General features: G+C 46.2%; 2 protein-coding genes across 3 annotated transcripts in view; both read right to left on the reverse strand.

Annotated features, from left to right (window-relative positions):
• The window catches only part of LOC134040085 (zinc finger MYM-type protein 3-like), a 13,003-nt gene extending 7,275 nt beyond the window's left edge, over window positions 1–5,728 (reverse strand). Inside the window, exons 1-11 of the mRNA XM_062486309.1 lie at window positions 5,606–5,728; window positions 4,174–5,250; window positions 3,797–3,895; window positions 3,275–3,662; window positions 3,001–3,169; window positions 2,013–2,225; window positions 1,686–1,836; window positions 1,476–1,591; window positions 771–857; window positions 474–624; window positions 197–369 (exon numbers count right to left, since the gene is read on the reverse strand). Of these exons, the coding sequence (XP_062342293.1) occupies window positions 197–369; window positions 474–624; window positions 771–857; window positions 1,476–1,591; window positions 1,686–1,836; window positions 2,013–2,225; window positions 3,001–3,169; window positions 3,275–3,662; window positions 3,797–3,895; window positions 4,174–5,239 (2,613 nt within the window). The 5' untranslated portion in view covers window positions 5,240–5,250; window positions 5,606–5,728. The remainder of the gene's footprint in view (window positions 1–196; window positions 370–473; window positions 625–770; window positions 858–1,475; window positions 1,592–1,685; window positions 1,837–2,012; window positions 2,226–3,000; window positions 3,170–3,274; window positions 3,663–3,796; window positions 3,896–4,173; window positions 5,251–5,605) is intronic.
• Window positions 5,729–5,826: 98 nt separating this feature from the next.
• tbc1d8b (TBC1 domain family member 8B) lies at window positions 5,827–18,280 on the reverse strand. Of its 2 annotated transcripts, XM_062486314.1 has the most exons (21): window positions 18,029–18,280; window positions 16,176–16,286; window positions 15,921–16,039; window positions 15,192–15,417; window positions 14,707–14,947; window positions 14,334–14,541; window positions 14,065–14,232; window positions 13,372–13,533; window positions 13,073–13,223; window positions 12,542–12,756; window positions 12,329–12,446; window positions 11,455–11,740; window positions 11,214–11,343; window positions 10,998–11,096; window positions 10,839–10,907; window positions 10,235–10,475; window positions 10,042–10,107; window positions 9,672–9,764; window positions 9,401–9,448; window positions 9,209–9,306; window positions 5,827–9,037 (listed from the first exon to the last, which is right to left on the reverse strand). In XM_062486314.1, exons 1-21 carry the CDS (start codon window positions 18,153–18,155, stop codon window positions 8,606–8,608), a joined length of 3,408 nt encoding a protein of 1,135 aa, XP_062342298.1. In that variant the 5' UTR covers window positions 18,156–18,280; the 3' UTR covers window positions 5,827–8,605. The 2 variants fall into 2 exon arrangements, with proteins under 2 accessions (XP_062342298.1, XP_062342299.1); XM_062486315.1 differs by lacking the exon at window positions 9,672–9,764 and having other exon boundaries at window positions 18,029–18,279.
• Window positions 18,281–18,764: the final 484 nt, after the last annotated feature.

The raw sequence follows: 18,764 nt of genomic DNA on the forward strand, positions 1-18,764 counted from the left end.
ACAACGTCAGTTGGCATGACCGGGAATCGAACTGGCAACCTTCGGATTACTAGCCCGACTCCCTCACCGCTCAGCCAACTGACTCCTCAGTGGCTGGACATGCGTGCTCTGAATCCAGCCCGTGTACGGAGAAGCATCCGGAACACCGCAATGTTGGCGTGTTCCTCCGAGTACAAATATTATTTTTCTGACGTACGTTCAGGTGTAGGCGGAGGTATTTTCTCTTGCAGTCCAGGGCGCAGAAGGCCCACTTCTTGTCCCCCTGTTCGTCTGTGACGGTAGGAACGCAGGTCTGGCTGCAGTAGGAGCAGTCCACCGACGCGGCTCCCAGACGTCTGGTGACGTCCTGTTTGTACAGCCCGCCGCAGGCTGAGGGAACAAACAGTTTCACTGTGAGCATGCAACATGCAACATGTTTTTCTGCTTTGTAAAGCCAGACATGAATGGTACGAGGGGACAAGGCCAGTGCGAACCGTTACTGCAGAAAGCCTTCTCCACCCCTGAAAACATCATCTTCTTGTGTAGAATTTTCTCCTGCTTGCACTGCGCACATGACGTGATCACCCCGTTCAGGCCCTTGTAGGCCCTACTGCAGTCCTTGCTGCAGAACTGATACATGGAGTTCTGAAATGTGATGACAAGCAAGGAGTTATTCTCCAGGAGTAAATATTTCCCCCAAAAAAAAAGCCACTGCTAAAATAAATATTTGAGGTTTTTTTTATGTAAATACTAGACATTGTGATTTTGATTATTCAAAATCGTTTGATTACCTGCCATTCTAAGACTTCTGGTTTCCATGTGAACATGTCGTGGCAGGATTGGCAGTTTAAATGGATGACACCATCTGGATTGTGGCTCTGAAAAGATGCAGCACACATTTCAAACATCATCTATCCATTATACAGTACCAGTCAAAAGTTTGGACACATTTCCCCATTAAATGTGTCCAAACGTTTGACTGGTACGGTACATAACACAGGGCATCTCAAAATGTTTATATCAAAAAGGTAACTTTCACAGACAAGAGCTTCAAACTACAAGAGTTTTGCGTAATCAAAACAGGCCCTGGTTCATATATTTCAGGGAGAATAAAAGAGGTATTCAAATAGTGACCTTATCCATACCAAGGCTCTTTATGACAAGCTAGGGTTTTTATGCCTCCAGAAGTGAGGTTGGGCTCATCAATGCAGCAGTTTAGTGCCAGTTTAACTAGCATTCTTCTGCTTTACTGGCACCCACAGCCAAGCATGTACATCACACTGTAAATATTAACAGGTTTTTTTTATCGCTTTCAGAAACCCTTACCCCAAAAAGTCATTCCAGTGCTTTAGAACTCAATCATCAATAACGCATGTTTAAAACAAATCCACGTAAAAGACAGCCTGTTATATAAGCTTCTGGAACGCAGAAAGCAACATTTAGCTAAGCCTATGTTCCGCCTGCTCTGTTGTTCTGGGTGTATGGGGTTGCCTTACCTGAAATTTGATCCAACACCCTGGGCTGCAGAACGTGTATACCGTCTTGTTTTCCTTGCAGAAGTACGCAGGTTCACGGAGAGATTTCTTGCAGAAGACGCAAGGATACTGAGGAACTAGCAGAGAAGATGCATCATTAGCTTCCTCGAACACAGGGTCATTAAAATAACAACAACATCCATGCAGCCCTGAAGAGAGTTCTCCCAGCACCTGTGTTGACAGACGTTTTCACTTTGTATGATGTGATACAGCAAGTTGAGCAGAAGTGTTGGATCTTCCCGCCGGCATCCACGTTCGACAGCATTTCAAACTTCTGACCAAGAGTCTTACACCACTGGCATGACAAAACCTTGGTGTTCTTCTAAAAAAGACGAAAATAAGCACAGGAAAAGCAAACGTTTTAAAATCAACTTGTACATTCAACGTCTCCCCCGTTCAGATCTTCACAAAGCTCTCAACCCCCCATGATTAGCAAACACCAACCGCAGAACCGTCACAAACCTTGAATCGACCAGTTTAACAAACGGGCACACCCACCATCTTGTAGAGCTTGACGCAGGAGGAGTTGCAGAACCTCCTCTGTATGCCGTCGTGGAGAAGGTACTCCGGTTTGCAGGCCGACATGTTGATGTAGGTGCCGCAGGCATCACAGCAGTTGGTCTTCAGCCCCTTGGACGCCCGGAAGGTGTTGAAACAGGCGTTGCTGCACAGAAGATGCACCACGTTCCCGGTGCTAACCTCGTGGATGATCTACCCCGGGGAGAGACATCAGCAGAAAGATCCACCTTATCACTCTCTGATGACCACAGTTAGTCTATACGCCCTTAAACAGCACTGTGCTGTGAGGTTTTAGGTTGACCCTTCGGAGACGTGACTAATTGCAGGTGTTTGGAGTCTGTTTTTAGGAAAACGGAGAATGGAGAGAAGCGCGTTGACCACCAGATTTTGGAGGTGCAGCTTATGCATCTTGCAGATTATGGTATAACAAGAATGTATACCATAATCACATCATTGTGTGGTTTTGCTGGACTTGGCATAAAAAAGTGCTTACTTATTTTTAATAAATTTTATTGTACTCATTTACAAATGACTTACAGCTGACGAGGGAAACTCAAACCAGAACAGGTCGAGCTGGTGCCAGCTTTGAGGTAAACATAAAATGTTTGCAATTGCATTGTTGCAGGAGTGAAACCCTGTCGACCTGCAGAGCAGTGACTGATGAAACATTGGACTCACTTCTAACAACCAACACAGATTCAGATATTCAAATGATGCATTTCATGAGTGACAAATGAAATCGTTGACGTACATATTGCCATATTACAAAACATCTTTCCAATGTAAGACTTTTCAAACTCCCTGTCAATACGTTCATGAATCCCTAAAGGGGATGTGTGTAGTTAAACGCTCTCTACCTATTCTAGGTACATATTATCTATCTCTTCTAACATCTACCTGATCTGTACATATTGTCATCTGTGCTGAGCTGTACCCGTCCCGTGTGTGTGAGGGGGGCGCTGCGTACCTCCCGGGCCCGGCTGCACACACTGCACCTCCTGGAGAGGGGCGCAGGGTCGTGGGGGGGTGTCTCCTGCGCCCGCGCCTCGTACTGCGCCAGGCATGCGCCGCTGCAGAACTCATGGAAGGACTGGCCGATCTGCGCAATGGTGGAGTTCTTGTTATTCGTCATATCGCTGAAACAAATCACAAAAGGAAAAGACGTCAGCGTTGATTAAACAAAACGACCCGATTCCAGTTTCGCCGTGAGCTCCTGCGGGGGGGGGGCGGAGAAGGCTGACCTTCGACAGTGAGCACAGGGGGTTTTCCGAGGGGGTTTCCTGACGAAGGAGGACAGGCACACAGAGCTGCAGAAGAGCTGGGGCAGGCCCCGGCGCTGGTACGCCGTCTGACCGCTCTTCAGAGACTCGGAGCAGTTGGCACAGGTGAAAGAAGAGGACGGGTCAGACTGCTCTGTCAGAGGGGCCCCGGGGTGCCCAGGCCTGTGGGGAAGCATTCGGGCGGAGCCGGGGGGCTGGCTGGCGAGGGGGCGGGCGGGGGCTGGAGGGGCGCTGGGGAGGATGGGCTTCACCGTCCTGGAGGAACGACGGAGGCCAGTGGGCCGGTCGGAGGTCACGTCCTTCGAAACTTCCACCACGTCCCCTGGAGCGTCGTCCTCCACCAGCTGGACTGCTGAGGGAGGAGAAGCATGTTGATGTTTAACCAGAGTACCATCTCCACAACTGGATGTTTTATAGCACAGAGACGGGGTAACATAAGAGCGTCATGTTTGTTGCTTTATAGAGAAGAGGATCATTCTTCACCATCGTTAGATGAGTCCTGGCTTGCCACTCCAGGCCTCTTATGCAGGGTTGGAGAATCTTCAATGACAGTTGTGTCATTAGCACCAGCATGCCCCTCTACTAAGACACAGAAGATGATGAGTGATCTGACAGGCTGGATAAATGAAGAATTACCAGTGGATTTAGAATGAAGGATACAAAATTAAAAGCCTCCCCTTCCTCCAATAACTATATTATTAACATAACTAATTTACTGTTTCTGCAGCATCAGAATCAACATATATGCCATTGAAAGCAAGGTCAACACAGCCCAAAATGTTTTAATCAACTGAAACTAAATGAAAGTAAAGCTTTTTCTTTCAGAACCAACAACCTGAAGGTACCATGAGCAAACATACCGTTGACGGCTGTGTGTGGTTTGGTGGTGAAGGTTTGTGAGGACAGGCTGCCCTCACCTGGTAGTTCTCCACCGCTCGCCATGTTCACGTCCTCCTGGCCGTACAGCTCGCTCACCGGCAGGGCTCTCACATCCGTGATCACGATGGGTTCGTCTGGGCTGGGGACTCTTCTGACACTGTCCACCTCCCCGTCCACCTCCATTCCAAGCTCTGAAAAAGCCTGTTCCTTCCCTGTGCCATTTTCAAACTGGGATGTTCCACATGGTGTGTTTAAAGCTGAACTTTGGGAAACAGAATCGCTCTGCTTCAGCGCCTCGCTGGTCTCTTTCCAACGGACAGTACCGACTCTGGCTTCTTGAGCCCCCTCTAGTCTATCTCTATCAGGGTCTACCTTGACTGACGTAGCCTCAGAAAACCACTGGCACTTATCCTCACTGAAGCTGGTGGATGGACCTGAAGGCTCTTGATGCTTGTGGCTGTAGAACTCCTCCACCTGCGCCTTGGAAAGCTCCAGTGAGTCTGGATCTCCTAAGATGCTCAAGCTATCCTGCGTTTTCAGCCTCTCCCTCTCCGACTGGGTCAGGACTGGCCCACCACGGGCCTCACGCTCCATACAGTAGTTCCCGGTTCCCGCCGAGTTCGTCTCCGGCAGACCACCGGCACTAGCGGGCGCACCCAGATCCGTTAGAGGTTCCATATTAGAATGCGAACTCAGGAGGTCCATATCGGCGTGAGCGGTCAGAATGCTGACACCTGCCTGTAACGATAAAAGGCCCATTCCCGCTTCAGTAGAAAGAGGGTCCAAGTCCGCGTGCGAGGACAGTCGGTCCATCTCAGCGTCTGTAGACAAGGAGTTCACCCCAGCGTGTGTAGAGAGAAGAAGGCCCGTACCAGGTTCTACAGGCAAAGGCACCATAGCGACCTGTGCAGACAGCAAGTTGATCCCGGATTCCATAGACATAGGGTCCCCAACAACTGCGTCCGCAGACAGCAGGTCTAGGCATAAATCCTCGTCATTTGCCATCTGAAAAGAGTTCAGCGATCCTGTCAGCCTCGAGGGATCCATACTATTGGGCACTTCAAGGTAAACAAAAGAACAAACAAGGTTTCAGTTGCACGAGTTGAAATGTCAGATGAAAACACAGCCAAGCTAACCTGTAATGATAGCGATTTGGACACAAATTATGCTTTCATTTCGAGTTCAAGTGTGGACAACACAGACGAAAACGTGGCTAACGTTATTTAATTTACCTAGTAGCTAGCTAAAAGCTAGTAGCAAGACAACTGCTGAACTAGCCAGATAGCTGCTAAGTTGCTAGGTTAGGCATTTCGCTAGCTAAGCTTAGCTTGGGGAATTGCAAGCCATACAAAACGAATGCTAAAATCATCGGTGATGAATATCGTAACCTTCTGTCAAGCATTGTGAGATTACCTGAGTGGAAAGGTCTGGGGTTTCATACAGCTAACTCGGCTACTAGCTGGATAGCTATCTGCAGAAGCAACATCACTCCAAGTCTCGCGAGTCCTGCAGGGAAGGAACGAACATTCAGCACGTTGTGTTGTCTGCAGAATGGCTGTTATCTATGAACTCCAAATGGATGATAAAAAAGCTCATATTTAACCACATAAAATGACGGCTCCGAAGTTGACATATTTCTATGAAAACATTTTAATTTATTTTGAAGACATCTGACATTCACATAAAGTGTCACGTGTGATAGGCACAGGCATAATGACTTCCTCTGCAAGCCTGTTCCATATTCATGTTCTGTATTCACACAGAACTACAACCCTCAATAACAGAAAATCAATAAAGAGGCAGTACATTAGGTTACACAAGTAGACTCATCAATTTAGGAAACCATTCATATACGTTTTGAAGGGGTAGGCCAACTTGAATAATTAGGGTCATGGATAAAAATCGACAGATTTCTAGTACTATTTGTGCTATGAGATTTGTCTCATCTAAAGTAAGTGTAATACATGTTACAATACAGTACTCCATTTCACTAATGATAGTATGATATTGCAGCCAAATTAATCTGACTCTGCATGTTTATAGTGCATATAGGCCTACAGTGCAATTTAAACATTTGAACCATGTCTCTTGCAGGTTTGGTTCAATCATGAGACAGTAAAGACAGTTGGCATATTCAGCTTATGTATCCTCAACTTGGATACGATCTTGAAATGTCTGCTGTATGGGGTTGTAATGTAAGCCAGCCACATTAACAACCGTGACAGGTACATACCGACATTGATAACTACAGGTCAAATCTTCTTGTTTTGCCTCAAGACTTGACAACTTCTGCAATATAGGGAATACATTTACTTTCAAAATAAACTTAGCATATTAATGAACTTGACAAATATTAACTCCATATCAATTAACTATAACACAAAAAACAGCCAGTTCATCATAAATGCTTCATGATATTGTGCTATTGCGTTAAGTGAGGCTAGTTTAGTAACAATGTTTAAAAGGCCCTAGCAGCTAAGAGGTACGTACTTGATGTGTGATGAGGGCTTTATGAACTGGAGACTACTGTATCAAATTGCAAAGATTTTACACAGTTGGCACCAAGTCAGGAACGTTCAAACAAGGAAAACAGACCATATACAGCTGCACATACCACATCTCTTGCCTTTGACACAGGCTTTGAAAATAAACATTTATCACTGGTTGTGTAAAATAGACATATCCATCCTACATACACATCTTTGAATTATGTAAATTGAAAAAACAAAAAAATACGACTTTGTACAGAACAGTACGTCGAACAGAACAAACTATCCATTGCATTTGAGTTCTGTTTCCATCATGTATCCATGCCCATGCACCCACTTCATGCTTAACTGCAATTCAAAAAACATCGAATAAAATAATAAAGGGAATGTATAGCAGTTAGACACTATCAACGTATTTAACTTGCAGTCTCAAAAATCCAACTATCAAAATATACCACAATTATTTTATATACCTTGATGAAAGTTATCATGAATTACATGATACACAGTATTCCCTTTAGAACTGAATGAAATTATAGAATATCTAACAAATGATAACCTAATCTTAAATATCTCATCTCATTACTTTCCTCTACTTTTGAACCTAATTACTAGAATAAACACGTCCCTTTCAGATTGTAACATTACTTTCAGTAGAAATATTGTACTCACTAAGTAGTGCCTAAAGAAAGACCAGAGTTTAAGGTGCTACATATTTTTTCTTTGTCTATTTGAGCAAATACCAAGTTACATCTAAAGTGTTGGTGAAGCAAATACATGTCAAAGTCTCTCTATTCTGCATATGTTTGATTTGTTGATTGACTTTAAAATACTCAGTTCACCAATTCTGGAGTTTGAACCCGATTCATCTGCTACCTTTACATTTAGCTAGTTTCTTTTGCCCTGAAAGGGCTCTAACTTGGCAACGACAAAAGGCTTTTGTTATTTCAGTCATGATATTCTTTACAAAACCATTGCATTTCAGTATGTAAGAAGTGTTTTACGGAAGTCAACTAAATTATAATTATTTAGGAACTTGGGCTCAGCATGTTGTATGTTCCCTTTGTGTTTTCACTTGCATGAAGAATCTCCACAAACAATAACTAAGCTTAACCTGATTATGTACCTTCATTGTGTCACAAAACAAATAAACTGAACTCAAACCAAGAAAATCCAATCTTCTCTTTTTTGAAGTTAAAAGTTAAGTAGAAGTTAAATAGTTTGTACTCAGTCAACTGCATGTCCTCTGGTTTTAGCCACTGTATGCTATGAGGGGTGAGTGTGACTGTATGCTATGAGGGGTGAGTGTGACTGTATGCTATGAGGGGTGAGTGTGACTGTATGCTATGAGGGGTGAGTGTGACTGTATGCTATGAGGTGTGAGTGTGACTGTATGCTATGAGGTGTGAGTGTGACTGTATGCTATGAGGGGTGAGTGTGACTGTATGCTATGAGGTGTGAGTGTGACTGTATGCTATGAGGGGTGAGTGTGACTGTATGCTATGAGGGGTGAGTGTGACTGTATGCTATGGCTTCTTCGGATTCCATTGCAGCGCTTTGTCCTTCCCTACATCATTCCTGCCAACCTCACTTTGAAAAGCTGGTGTTTCTGAAAAAATAATATGAATTAAGGCTGCATGAGGAAAAGTCACTGTTACATACAGTAAAAGCAAAATGCCAGATGAGTTTCGCTGGTGTGCAAATTACGAGTCTAAGATAGGACGTACAGTACAACACTACAGAACAGACTGACTTCACAGAACGTGACTGCTTTCTCTGCAAAGTGTACTTTATGTCCACGGTGTTGACTTTCAACCTGTTTCTGCTGCCTGACCAAGCAATGACACAAAAGAGGACAGCAGTGAGGCAGAGTCATGATAACTTGATGGCTTTGAAAAGTCGTCTTGACCCGTAATGTGTCGTTCTACTTGTTTGCCTTGGCCTTGACCTGGGCGGTCTTGGCACTGTCCACGCGAGCTTGAATGTCCACAGGCTTTTCAAAGAAGCGCACAACAACAGGCTCGTTGAGGAGGGACGCAAGCACCTGCTCGAAGGAGAAGGACCACTCCATCTCCTGAGGGCTGGCAGCCGCGCCCACCAGGGGGCCAGGGGGGCTGGGGGGCTGGGAGCTCTCCACGGGGGCAGAGGCCTCCCCCTCCGCCAGACCCCCCTCTGCAGGAGCTGGAGGGGGGCTGGGGGTCTCCCGAGGGCTGCTGGTCTCCTGCAGCCGACGTCCTGCCTCCTCCATCCTCAGCAGCAGGCTGGTTACTCTGGCCACTGCCCGGTACAGAGGCTCCTCCTCTGGGTCGCCGTGGAACAGACTGTACATGGTCTTGGAGAACTGGATGAACTGAGCCTAGTGCCAATAACCACCGAGGAAGAAAACCAAGTGAGATGTTGATAATGGTATAATTATTATGACACACTGATAAATGTTTGTGGCAATGGAATAAGGAAAAAAGGTACTTATTTAATAGACCAATTCTTTAACAACGGAGGCAACTATGACCTGGACAGTGCTTGTTACCTGGTTAATTCTGGGTAGATCCTTAATGCTCTCCTCTTTCTTAAGGATCTCATCTTGCCATTGCTTCAGGTAGGCTTGTAGATCTACCTTTCCTCTGCCTGTGGAAGTGAAAACATTAACCATGAATTTTCTAACTGGATTACCTCGAGTGAACATAGCAGTCAAAAGACACCAAAAAGAAAACGACTTCACCTCTTTCAGGGCTCTTTCGTATCACACCATCCTCTGGAAGATCTGACACTGTAATATGAGCAGGTGAAACACTTAGAAACAAGGAAATACAACAGAACTAACACCAAACAGTTTATAAGTGCAACAGGTTAGCATACTAAGGTGCAGGTTAGAGTATTGCACACAGATTTGAAGTAAGTGAAAACAATGATAAGGCCTTGTTAAAAGAGAGGAGCAGGAAGTGAGGTACAACAGGAAGTGAAGGTGTCGAGAGAGGAAAGAGCAGGCTGACCAGTCAGTCTACTGAGATGAGAGATGTCTTCAGTCACTGGAACAAAGTGAGGAAACTGTTGACCCTTTGAGTGGAAAGGACTTCCTGTGAAAGCTAGAATATATGCTGTGTAAGTACATGCAAGCAGGTCTTCTAGAGCAGTGAACAAAGGCTTGAGGAAATTAGTAAAAAGAAAAATCGAAAGAGATTGAAACACAAAGCTTAAGTAGCAAAGCTTAGTAAGGGGCAACGTTTTCATGGAGTGAAGAGGAATAAGAGTTTCTCTCAAGAAAGTACATCAACAGAGGAATTATGACTGACAAACGGTACAACATGGTCAAAGACAATGTACATCATACAACTTGGTCAGTGAGAAAGTGTCTGTCCTTACCTGGAGGCAGGTGAAGCTTAAACAGGAACTTCAGTTTATTGGTGAAAGAGCCACTGTACAGGATGTCTGTGAGGGAGGGAGAGAGGAGAGGTTAACACAAGGTCTACACCAGTGTCCCCAAATAAGAGTAGAACACTGACCAGCTAAGATGGGTGTCAACAGAGTTGTGCGAACGCGAGAATGCAGATCTCACCCAGGGCCAAGCAGAACTCCTTAAAGTTGACAAGGCCGTCCTGGTTCTCGTCTATGAGGCGGAAGGCCCAGAGAGCCAGCGTGTCTGTACTGCTGCTGAGAGACCAGGGCTCCAGGAGGGAGAAGAGCAGGCGGAACTGCTGGAGGCCCAGCTGGTACTGCTCCAGGTAGGCCAGGCTGGGGTCGTGGTGGAGCAGCGCTGGGCTGTTCATCGTCCAGTAGCAACTGAGAAAATGCTGCCTCTGGAACGACGAGAAGACCGTTGAGCGTGAGTCAGATGGCTGAGCGGTTAGGGAATCGGGCTATTAATCAGAAGGTTGCCGGTTTGATTCCTGGTCGTGCAAAATGATGTTGTGTCCTTGGGCAAGGTACTTCACCCTACTTGCCTCGGGGGAATGTCCCTGTATTTACTGTAAGTCGCTCTGGATAAGAGCGTCTGCTAAATGACTAAATGTAAATGAGAAGAATTGTGACCGTTGAGAGATTATCCTCTGGGCTATTTGAAACACATCAACCATTTTCAGGACTCTCTGCAGAGGAAGCTATTTCAAGCTGTAGATAATTGATGATTAATTATAAAGCAGTACTGTGAAGTCTGAACCTACCTTGAACAATGCATACAGATCGTCCAGCTGAGGACCACTAAACTTCACCTCCTGAGACACGACCCGAAGCTGGAACAAAACAGTGTCAATTCATCCTAAACAGCGCAATCCTACATTTAAAAAGCGATGACAAATCTCTGAATTCAATCTCCCACTCACAACGTTTTGCTTGGTTGTATCTTCCAAGGTTTGGATGACATAGAGTTTGTTTCGTTTACGCATGCTCTCCACTTCCTCTGATCGAATGTCTCCGAATCTCTGAAAGAAAAGGATCACTTTAGATCAGGACAAAAAAGATGTGTTAGATTCACCCTCGGTTCCTGTCACTCACAGTGCTAGGAGGTGACGCTAGTATTCATTAGTAACATGCCATACCTCATAGGCGTCTTTGATGAGGTCACTGATGTCCATCCTGGAGTGGGAGGACTTGTCGTTGTTGCCGAGCGACGCCTGTTGCACTGTGGGGGGCAGGGGGCTGTCCTTGTTCGTCACGCTGTCGAAAAACCTACAAGGAACACGCGTTTCAGTCTCATGATATTCACCTCCCTTTTCTCCCAACACACTCCCTGTGTTTTGGTTTGATTCCGTTGACCCGAGTTCCAACGTCAACACTGACTTGTTGAGGATGGTGACTGCCTCTGCGTCGTCTTGGCAGCTGACGAGAGCCTCCATGTTGCAGTTGAGGACAGCCAGACCCAGCTGCAGGATGGCTTTGATGCCGTCGTAGAAGAAGCAGTCCACCACGTTGACGGCGCTCTCGATGGGCAGGACACTGATGAACAGCGTGAGGAACCAGGACAGGGACACGGAGGAGAAGAAGCTGAGGTCTGTCATGTGCTCCGTCAGCTGGGACTGCTGCTCCCTGATCAGCTCCTCGAACACCGCCTGGTCCACCAGCGCTCCTGGGGATGCATGTCTCAGTCACCCCCGGTAACATGGTCTATCACCCCTGGTAACATGGTCTATCACCCCCGGTAACATGGTCTATCACCCCCGGTAACATGGTCTATCACCCCTGGTAACATGGTCTATCACCCCCGGTAACATGGTCTATCACCCCCGGTAACATGGTCTATCACCCCGGTAACAGCAACATAGACTGTGTTACACAGTGAGATGCCACATGAAATTTACATCAGTCACTTTCCACAGTGAACAAGAGGAGGAAGGAGACATTTCATCTTGAGCCTTTATCTGGCTCACTTAACCTTAACTGTCCAGTTAATATAACTAAACATAACCATTACCTCCTAGTTATGTTTAAAACTGCACGTCTAACTTGACCTTTGACTCTTGTCAATAAGCTTAAACTGAGCTAATCAGATCTAAATGTCAGATTTCAAACTCAATCAATTTTCCTTTTTGGCCAAAAGGTCAGTTGACCAAAAGTTCACCTGGGTTCATCTAAAATGGCAAACTGTGCTTGATCCTTTAGAAGGAAATCTTCAAACATCGTTCTAAGTCAAGGGTAAGGCAGCAGAATTTCTTACCAATTATCCTGCGGTTGAAGTAGTCAGGCAGCATCCTCTCACATACAGCCACCAGCAGCCAGAAAGCCTCCTCCTCTTTGGCGTAAAGGAGGAGAACCGATGTCAGGATGTTCATGGCCTTCACAGGGGAGAGGGAGGGCAGAGGCAGTCTTAGATCCCGTTAACGGGCGAAGCCGTTCAGGGCCGGTAACAGGACGTCCGTCAGCCTCTTACCTGGCAGTAGCCGATCTTGGGGTTCCTGTAGGCGTAGGCGGTGAGGACGCGCCGCAGGGCGGAGATCCCCGTCTCGCTCTGGAAGGCGGGGTGCTCTGGGAGGGAGCGGTGGAGGTCCCGCTCGATCTCGTCAGTGGCCAGGGTGCTCGTTCCCAGCGACTGCTCCACCAGCTCGGTGTAGTGGCCGGGGTGAGTCGCCATGTCGTTCACTGCACCTGCCAAGACGCAACCCCCGCACAGTCAAAACACGTAACATCACACCGCCATGTTCTAACCCAAAGCACTGGACAGTCTCTACATAACAGTCGGTTAAACCTTATTTACGAAACCCGATTTCCAGCCCTTGTTAATAATAATAATAGATGTCATTTGTAAAGCATTTTGCATTTGAAACAAATCTCAAAGTGCTACAGTTAAGATTGTAAAAACAAGGTAAGAACATCAATATAAAATACAAATAGATAATGAGGTTAATTAAAACTCATAAGTTCTGCTAAAAAGAAATGTTGAGACACATATATGGATGAGAACCTGAAAACAGCATCCACAGCTCTCCTCTTAAGGACTCAGGAACTCCACGGACTATCAGGTTGCGGGTCTTCTTGGTGCAGAACATGCTGGTGCCGCGGCCGTACTCTGAGAAGTGGATGTTCCACGACTGTTCCTTCATCTTCTCCTTCAGCTGTCGGGCAGAAAAGGGACACATCACCGTGGTCAGACAGCTATGACCGCTTCCTGTGTGTCAGTGCTGTGGTTTCCTCTTGTCTCTGAAGCGCTTCGTTTCCTCATACTGAACCAGAGGGAGCTCAAGCGAGGAGAGGGCTGCCTACCATTTTGGGGTCGAGGTTCTCTGCGTCTTGCGGGTGGAACACGGTCATGAGAGCTTCGGTGCTCACGGCTTTGCTGGTGTCCTTCTGCCCCACCATCAGAGTCACATCCTCTGGGTTGTCCTCAAAGTGGTTGATCAGCGACTGACATTCCCCTCGTATGACCTACAAGGGAAGGAGAGTGGTTTTATGTTTTCCAAATCAAATTCCTTTTTACAAGCAAGGGCGTCACGTACGCCCGTAGAACTGCACTTTAACCAACCTAGACCCTCAAAGACAACAAGGATAAACTGCCAGGAAAACTCAGAGAGAAAAGTGGAAGAAACCTTGGGAGGAGTAGGTCAGTGAGGGCTGGTCGGTGACAGAGAGGTGCAGACCCTCGGCTGCTTTACATTTACATTTAGCAGACGCTCTTATCCAGAGCGACTTACAGTAAGTACAGGGACATTCCCCCGAGGCAAGTAGGGTGAAGTTCCTTGCCCAAGGACACAACGTCATTTTGCACGGCCGGGAATCGAACTTGCAACCTTCAGATTACCAGCCCGATTCCCTAAGCGCTCAGCGATCTGACTCCCAGGACTCCTTAAGCCCAGGACATACAAGTGCACTGTCCTGTATAGTGGTGCAGTGCCTCTGAGCTGGGATCTGGCGTGTGTGTGTGTGTGTGAGTGTGTGGTGCTTTAAACAGAAGGTCACCTCGGGTGGCGTGGAGTGCAGAGGGCTGGCTGTCATCCCACACCTCCTGCGAATTGCGCTGGCGAGCCGTTCGTAGTCCCGGACCTCTGAGAAGCGAAGCGCCCTCTTCCCCCGCACACACACCGTCAACACTCTGCTGCTCCTGTCCGGGTTCTCCACACCAATCACCTGCCACAATCGACCGTTTTTAATACAAACACCAGCTATCAGCTGGGGACTGGATCAAACTGCAAATATTTGTTGTTGTTGAAGCATGGCTCCCTCCTTGCCTCTCGGATGGGGATGATAACGTGGCACTGGCTGCCATCTTGGCTGGCGAAGCACAGGTAGCTCTCAGACAGACAGATCTTGCCAAGCGTGTTGAAGTGGCTGAAGGGCACCCACAGGAAACTCTCGTACACCTCCAGCAGGTTTTCCTCCCTGGGTAGCCGGAAGAACGCCCTGAACTGCTCGTTCCTGGCGTGAGTTTCCAGGCCTCTGGAAAGGAGCAGTGCAACTGAGCAAAGACAGTTTTAGAGCACACAGGAAATAACCTAAATACTGTAATAGCCTCTGTAGCTCCACTGTCAGCAGCCCTGAGGCTGCGTTTCCAAAAACACGAGTCACGTGACAGAGAGCAAACAGAAGACAGACAGGTGGTACCTCTTGGTGATTTGCAAAGGGTCACACAGGGCAGGCTCTCCCTGAAAGGTCTCCTTATCAAACAGGCGTTTGACGGAGTAGTCAGCCAGCTGCTCCATGATGAGGAATGTCTCGCTGAGGTGCATGAACATGGAGAAGTAATGATGGTCTCCGTGGGCCTGCACATGGATGCTCTCCGTCAGGATCACATTGGATGTCTTCTCCAGTCTCCAGACCTCATCCCAGGAGATCACCAGCTTCACTGTGGAGATGATTATTTATGTTACGTATCTAACATGGAAAGGAAGGTCAGGTTTACAACTATGGTAGGTAATCTAATTCAAATTGATTTGCATCACCTGTTTTTGGCAAGCAACGACACAAAGGGCTCCAGGGTCGCCCGCAGAGCACACAAACAACCAAACTGAACCCTTAGACAAACATATATTCAAAATATCTCGAGCCGTGAGGGTCGCTGGCCAGTGCGCCGGCTGTGTGCTGCTCACCCTCAGCTCCCAGGAGGTAGGAGTAGAAACTCAGGAAGTTGGTGCTGAGGTAGAGCCAGCCCTGGCAGGGCACACGGCCCTTCCAGTAGCTGCAGGAGTAGTAGGTCACCAGCTTCTCCCTCTGAGGCAGCTCAAACCACTTCTCAAACCTCAGCAGGGCCTCGCGGAACTTCTCCGGGTCGTCCTCCTGCACATGCCACACTTTCCCTTCCTCTGCAATCAGACCCTGGAGGAAGGAGAGCAGGGGAGAGCAGGGGAGAGCAGGGGAGAGCAGGGGAGAGCAGGGGAGAGCAGGGGAGAGCAGGGGAGAGCAGGGGAGAGCAGGGGAGAGCAGGGGAGAGCAGGGGAGAGCAGGGGAGAGCAGGGGAGAGCAGGGGAGAGCAGGGGAGAGCAGGGGAGAGCAGGGGAGAGCAGGGGAGAGCAGGGGAGAGCGATGATGTATATTTTGTACAGGTTGAGTTATCCAAACATACTGTAGATTCAGAGTATATGTACTGTATATTCAGCTAAATATAATTTGTTCCTCCGAGTGAATTTCTTTTTAGAATGTCAGATTATGTTGGTTGCGTGTTATACTTTTCCATATCATCATGAAGCAAGTATTCAGAATGAGTCATGTGAACAGCCACGGTGTTCACCGAGAGCTTAATGAATCATTCAAGCTGACGAAACCATTCACTCTCACCCCCCCCCCCCCCCCCCCGGTGTGATTTGGCTTTGATTTCGTACTCTTATTTTTCCTTGGACAAAGCTGGTGATGTCATCGCTGGAGTCGAACACAGACAGGGTCCTCATGATGTTGTGCTGCAGCCACTCCCAGTGACGACTGATCTCCTCTTTGGTGGCACCTAACCCAGACAAAAGACAGTCACAAACAATGGAAAACCACCAGACTAAATGGGAACTGTGCTGAAAGCACTTTCACCGGCAATCAAAACAGTCTTTGTCCAAATAGGATTTTAAGTGGAGAAGGAAAGCACTTGCCACATGCTACAGACCAGTAGACTTGTGAGTCTGGTGTCTGGTGTAAGATGCGGAAGGGGGCAACCTTGGATGTGGAGTCCAACACTGTGTCCAAGGTTCCCACCAGAAGGCCTGTCACACACATCCACACCGCTGTAAAACATTTTGTCCAACACTTGCCTGACTTAAAACAATTAAGATATCATGCAATTTATAAACAAATGGACAAACTGGACGTATTAATTCCATAGACGTAAATCCCAGGGGGGCATGACCCCCCCCATCCTGGGAAAAATAGGATTTGTCCCCCCCAATAAATCACCGTAAACATAAGGAAATTTAAATCATATTAATAATATACATTTAACATATTACAATGTAGACTATGTGTTACAGCAGTAATTTTGGTGTCCCCCTCAGGAATTGATCTTGAGAAAATGTAAAAACGTGGCATGTGTCTGCACATTTAACATAATCTGAAAATTATAAAACCACAAAGAAGCATATTTCAGTGTGTGCTTGTGAAACTCTTATTTCAACTTTGACATACTTTAATTAGAAAAAGGCTCTTAGATACAGTAAAATGTCCTTTATATGGACATGCACAAGTAACTTGCCCCTGGCTAAAACTAGCAGTGTAACATTACCTATCAGTGAATTGCCCTTCATTAATAATTAACAAGGTTTGAGGGCCATACTGCTTTCAGAGATTGCATCACTATAGCACAAGCGTTGCTGACCCAACATAACAGTGATTACTTAAGAAGGTGTCGTAGTAAATAGTCCAATAGACTGAAAACAATCTGGGATTCTTCAACCTATTTATTTACAGCATAGAGTCAAAGTAATCAAGCAGGTAATGATCAAATACCCTGAACTCTGACTAGTGATTTAAACAGATTCTTCAGAGTATAAAGGTCCTTGAGTTGAAGAGGGTTTTAAGGGGCCGCATTTAACAGGGTCGCTAAAAGCGTCGGACTTCCACCATCATTAGACCACTCAGACGAGACAGCCATTGTGTTCCACTTCATCTGGGCACCCTTTCATTAACATCAATTAAGCCACTGCTTGGAACTTCCGTTTCACTGAGTTCTCTTATATTTATATTTAGATGAATCAGTGGGACCATTAGACTTTACCGACTTTGAGTCATCCGATGAGGGTATTAATACAACGGATTACACTGTTTAATCTGCAGGCCAGCTGATTAATAATGCAACTTCTAAAAATGTAAATGGCTACTACTGCTGTGCTTTTCATTTATTCAAAACGTGTTTCCAAGAGGCGAAATTTGGGCACCAGTGTTTACAGTGAATCTTATGTGCCTAGTCTTATCAGCCTAAAAGATTTGATTGATATCGTAGAAAAACCGACCACTGACAATGTTGAAATCATAGCCTATACTGCTTTGTCACACTTGTGAACTCATCTCTTTACCCGCAAGCTAAATCATATAATCACAAGCCGCAGTAGAACTATAATTTAACGGAAATACAGAACGGATGCGCAGCCGTGTGTTATGATGTTATGAGGCAGCAAGCAATTTGATACCATGCCGTTAGGGGGAATTGTAGCAGACAGCCCACGCACTGGTTAAAAGTAACAAGCAGAGATGGTAACAACACTGGTGCAGGCATACAACAGCTGTTACACTGTTTAACTGTATACCTGTTGCAATGTAATGTTGTCATTGGGTCAGCTGTTTTGACCAACACAGTTGTCTGCACCCCACCCATGCTCATATTTTTTACACAGAATCCCGGAAAGAACCGACACACAAACATAAGATGTCAAAATGGATGTATTATTTCGGTTTTATGCAAACTACGCTTATAGTTTAGACTTGGAAGCAAAGTATTGTTCACGTAGCCTACCTGTCAACCCGCCCCCACCTTCTCCATATCCTCGTCTCCTCTGTAAAACGAAATAATCATTGTTTTTTTCCGTTACCCATAGCTTGAATGCATTTTTCAGCAGTACCTCTTCAGGTTTAAGCCACATAATTCAAGTCATATGTGTACATGTATATCTATTAAATCCAAAACATGACACGATGCTCATTCCATCGTGCACTACACCCATCAACATTTGTTTGTATGAAGCAAGGCAAGCACCCTTGCCCACGTCGACAAGTTAAATGTTGCCAAAGACAATGTCGCAAGGGTTTCTGGGATTGTAGTTTTTCTACCTTAGAGAGCGTTAGGAAGAGAACGGGTGTCCTTCAGTATGCGCACTTGCTGTCCCATAGTGCTTTACAATCGATGTGCTGTATGTATCAAAGAAAATATTCCAACAGACAGGACGTTGAGGCCAGGAGATAGGTTCCGATGACAGAGTTAGACTGATCTGTAACAGACAGATGTTATATCAGTGTAAATTATTATTACATAGCCTAGTCACTCCACATCTACAATACATGTTAAGTTACACCGAACTTCTTTAACAAATTAATATAAATAAATGATAACATTATTTGACCCTGATCATACGCGTATGGTGTACCATCCTTGCTCCAGTGATTTAATCCTTAGTTTGCACTGGCGCAATTCATTCTCCCATTAAGTAAGATAAGATAAGATAGTAGCCTACATGTTTAGCATCTCCGCAAGT

Source organism: Osmerus eperlanus, chromosome 19 (genome assembly GCF_963692335.1).
Source record: "Osmerus eperlanus chromosome 19, fOsmEpe2.1, whole genome shotgun sequence".
NCBI lineage: Eukaryota > Metazoa > Chordata > Actinopteri > Osmeriformes > Osmeridae > Osmerus > Osmerus eperlanus.

Bases quoted from the DNA above. Each gene is read 5' to 3' on its own strand.
- tbc1d8b (XM_062486314.1), bottom strand. From the start codon at position 18,155: ATGTGGCTTAAACCTGAAGAGGTACTGCTGAAAAATGCATTCAAGCTA. The intron at 12,757-13,072 runs GTTCTCATCCAT...GCGTCTTGGCAG, and splicing joins GCTGTGGATGCTGTTTTCAG to GTGCAGTGAACGACATGGCG. The intron at 12,447-12,541 runs GTAAGAGGCTGA...TCCCCTGTGAAG, and splicing joins CCAAGATCGGCTACTGCCAG to GCCATGAACATCCTGACATC.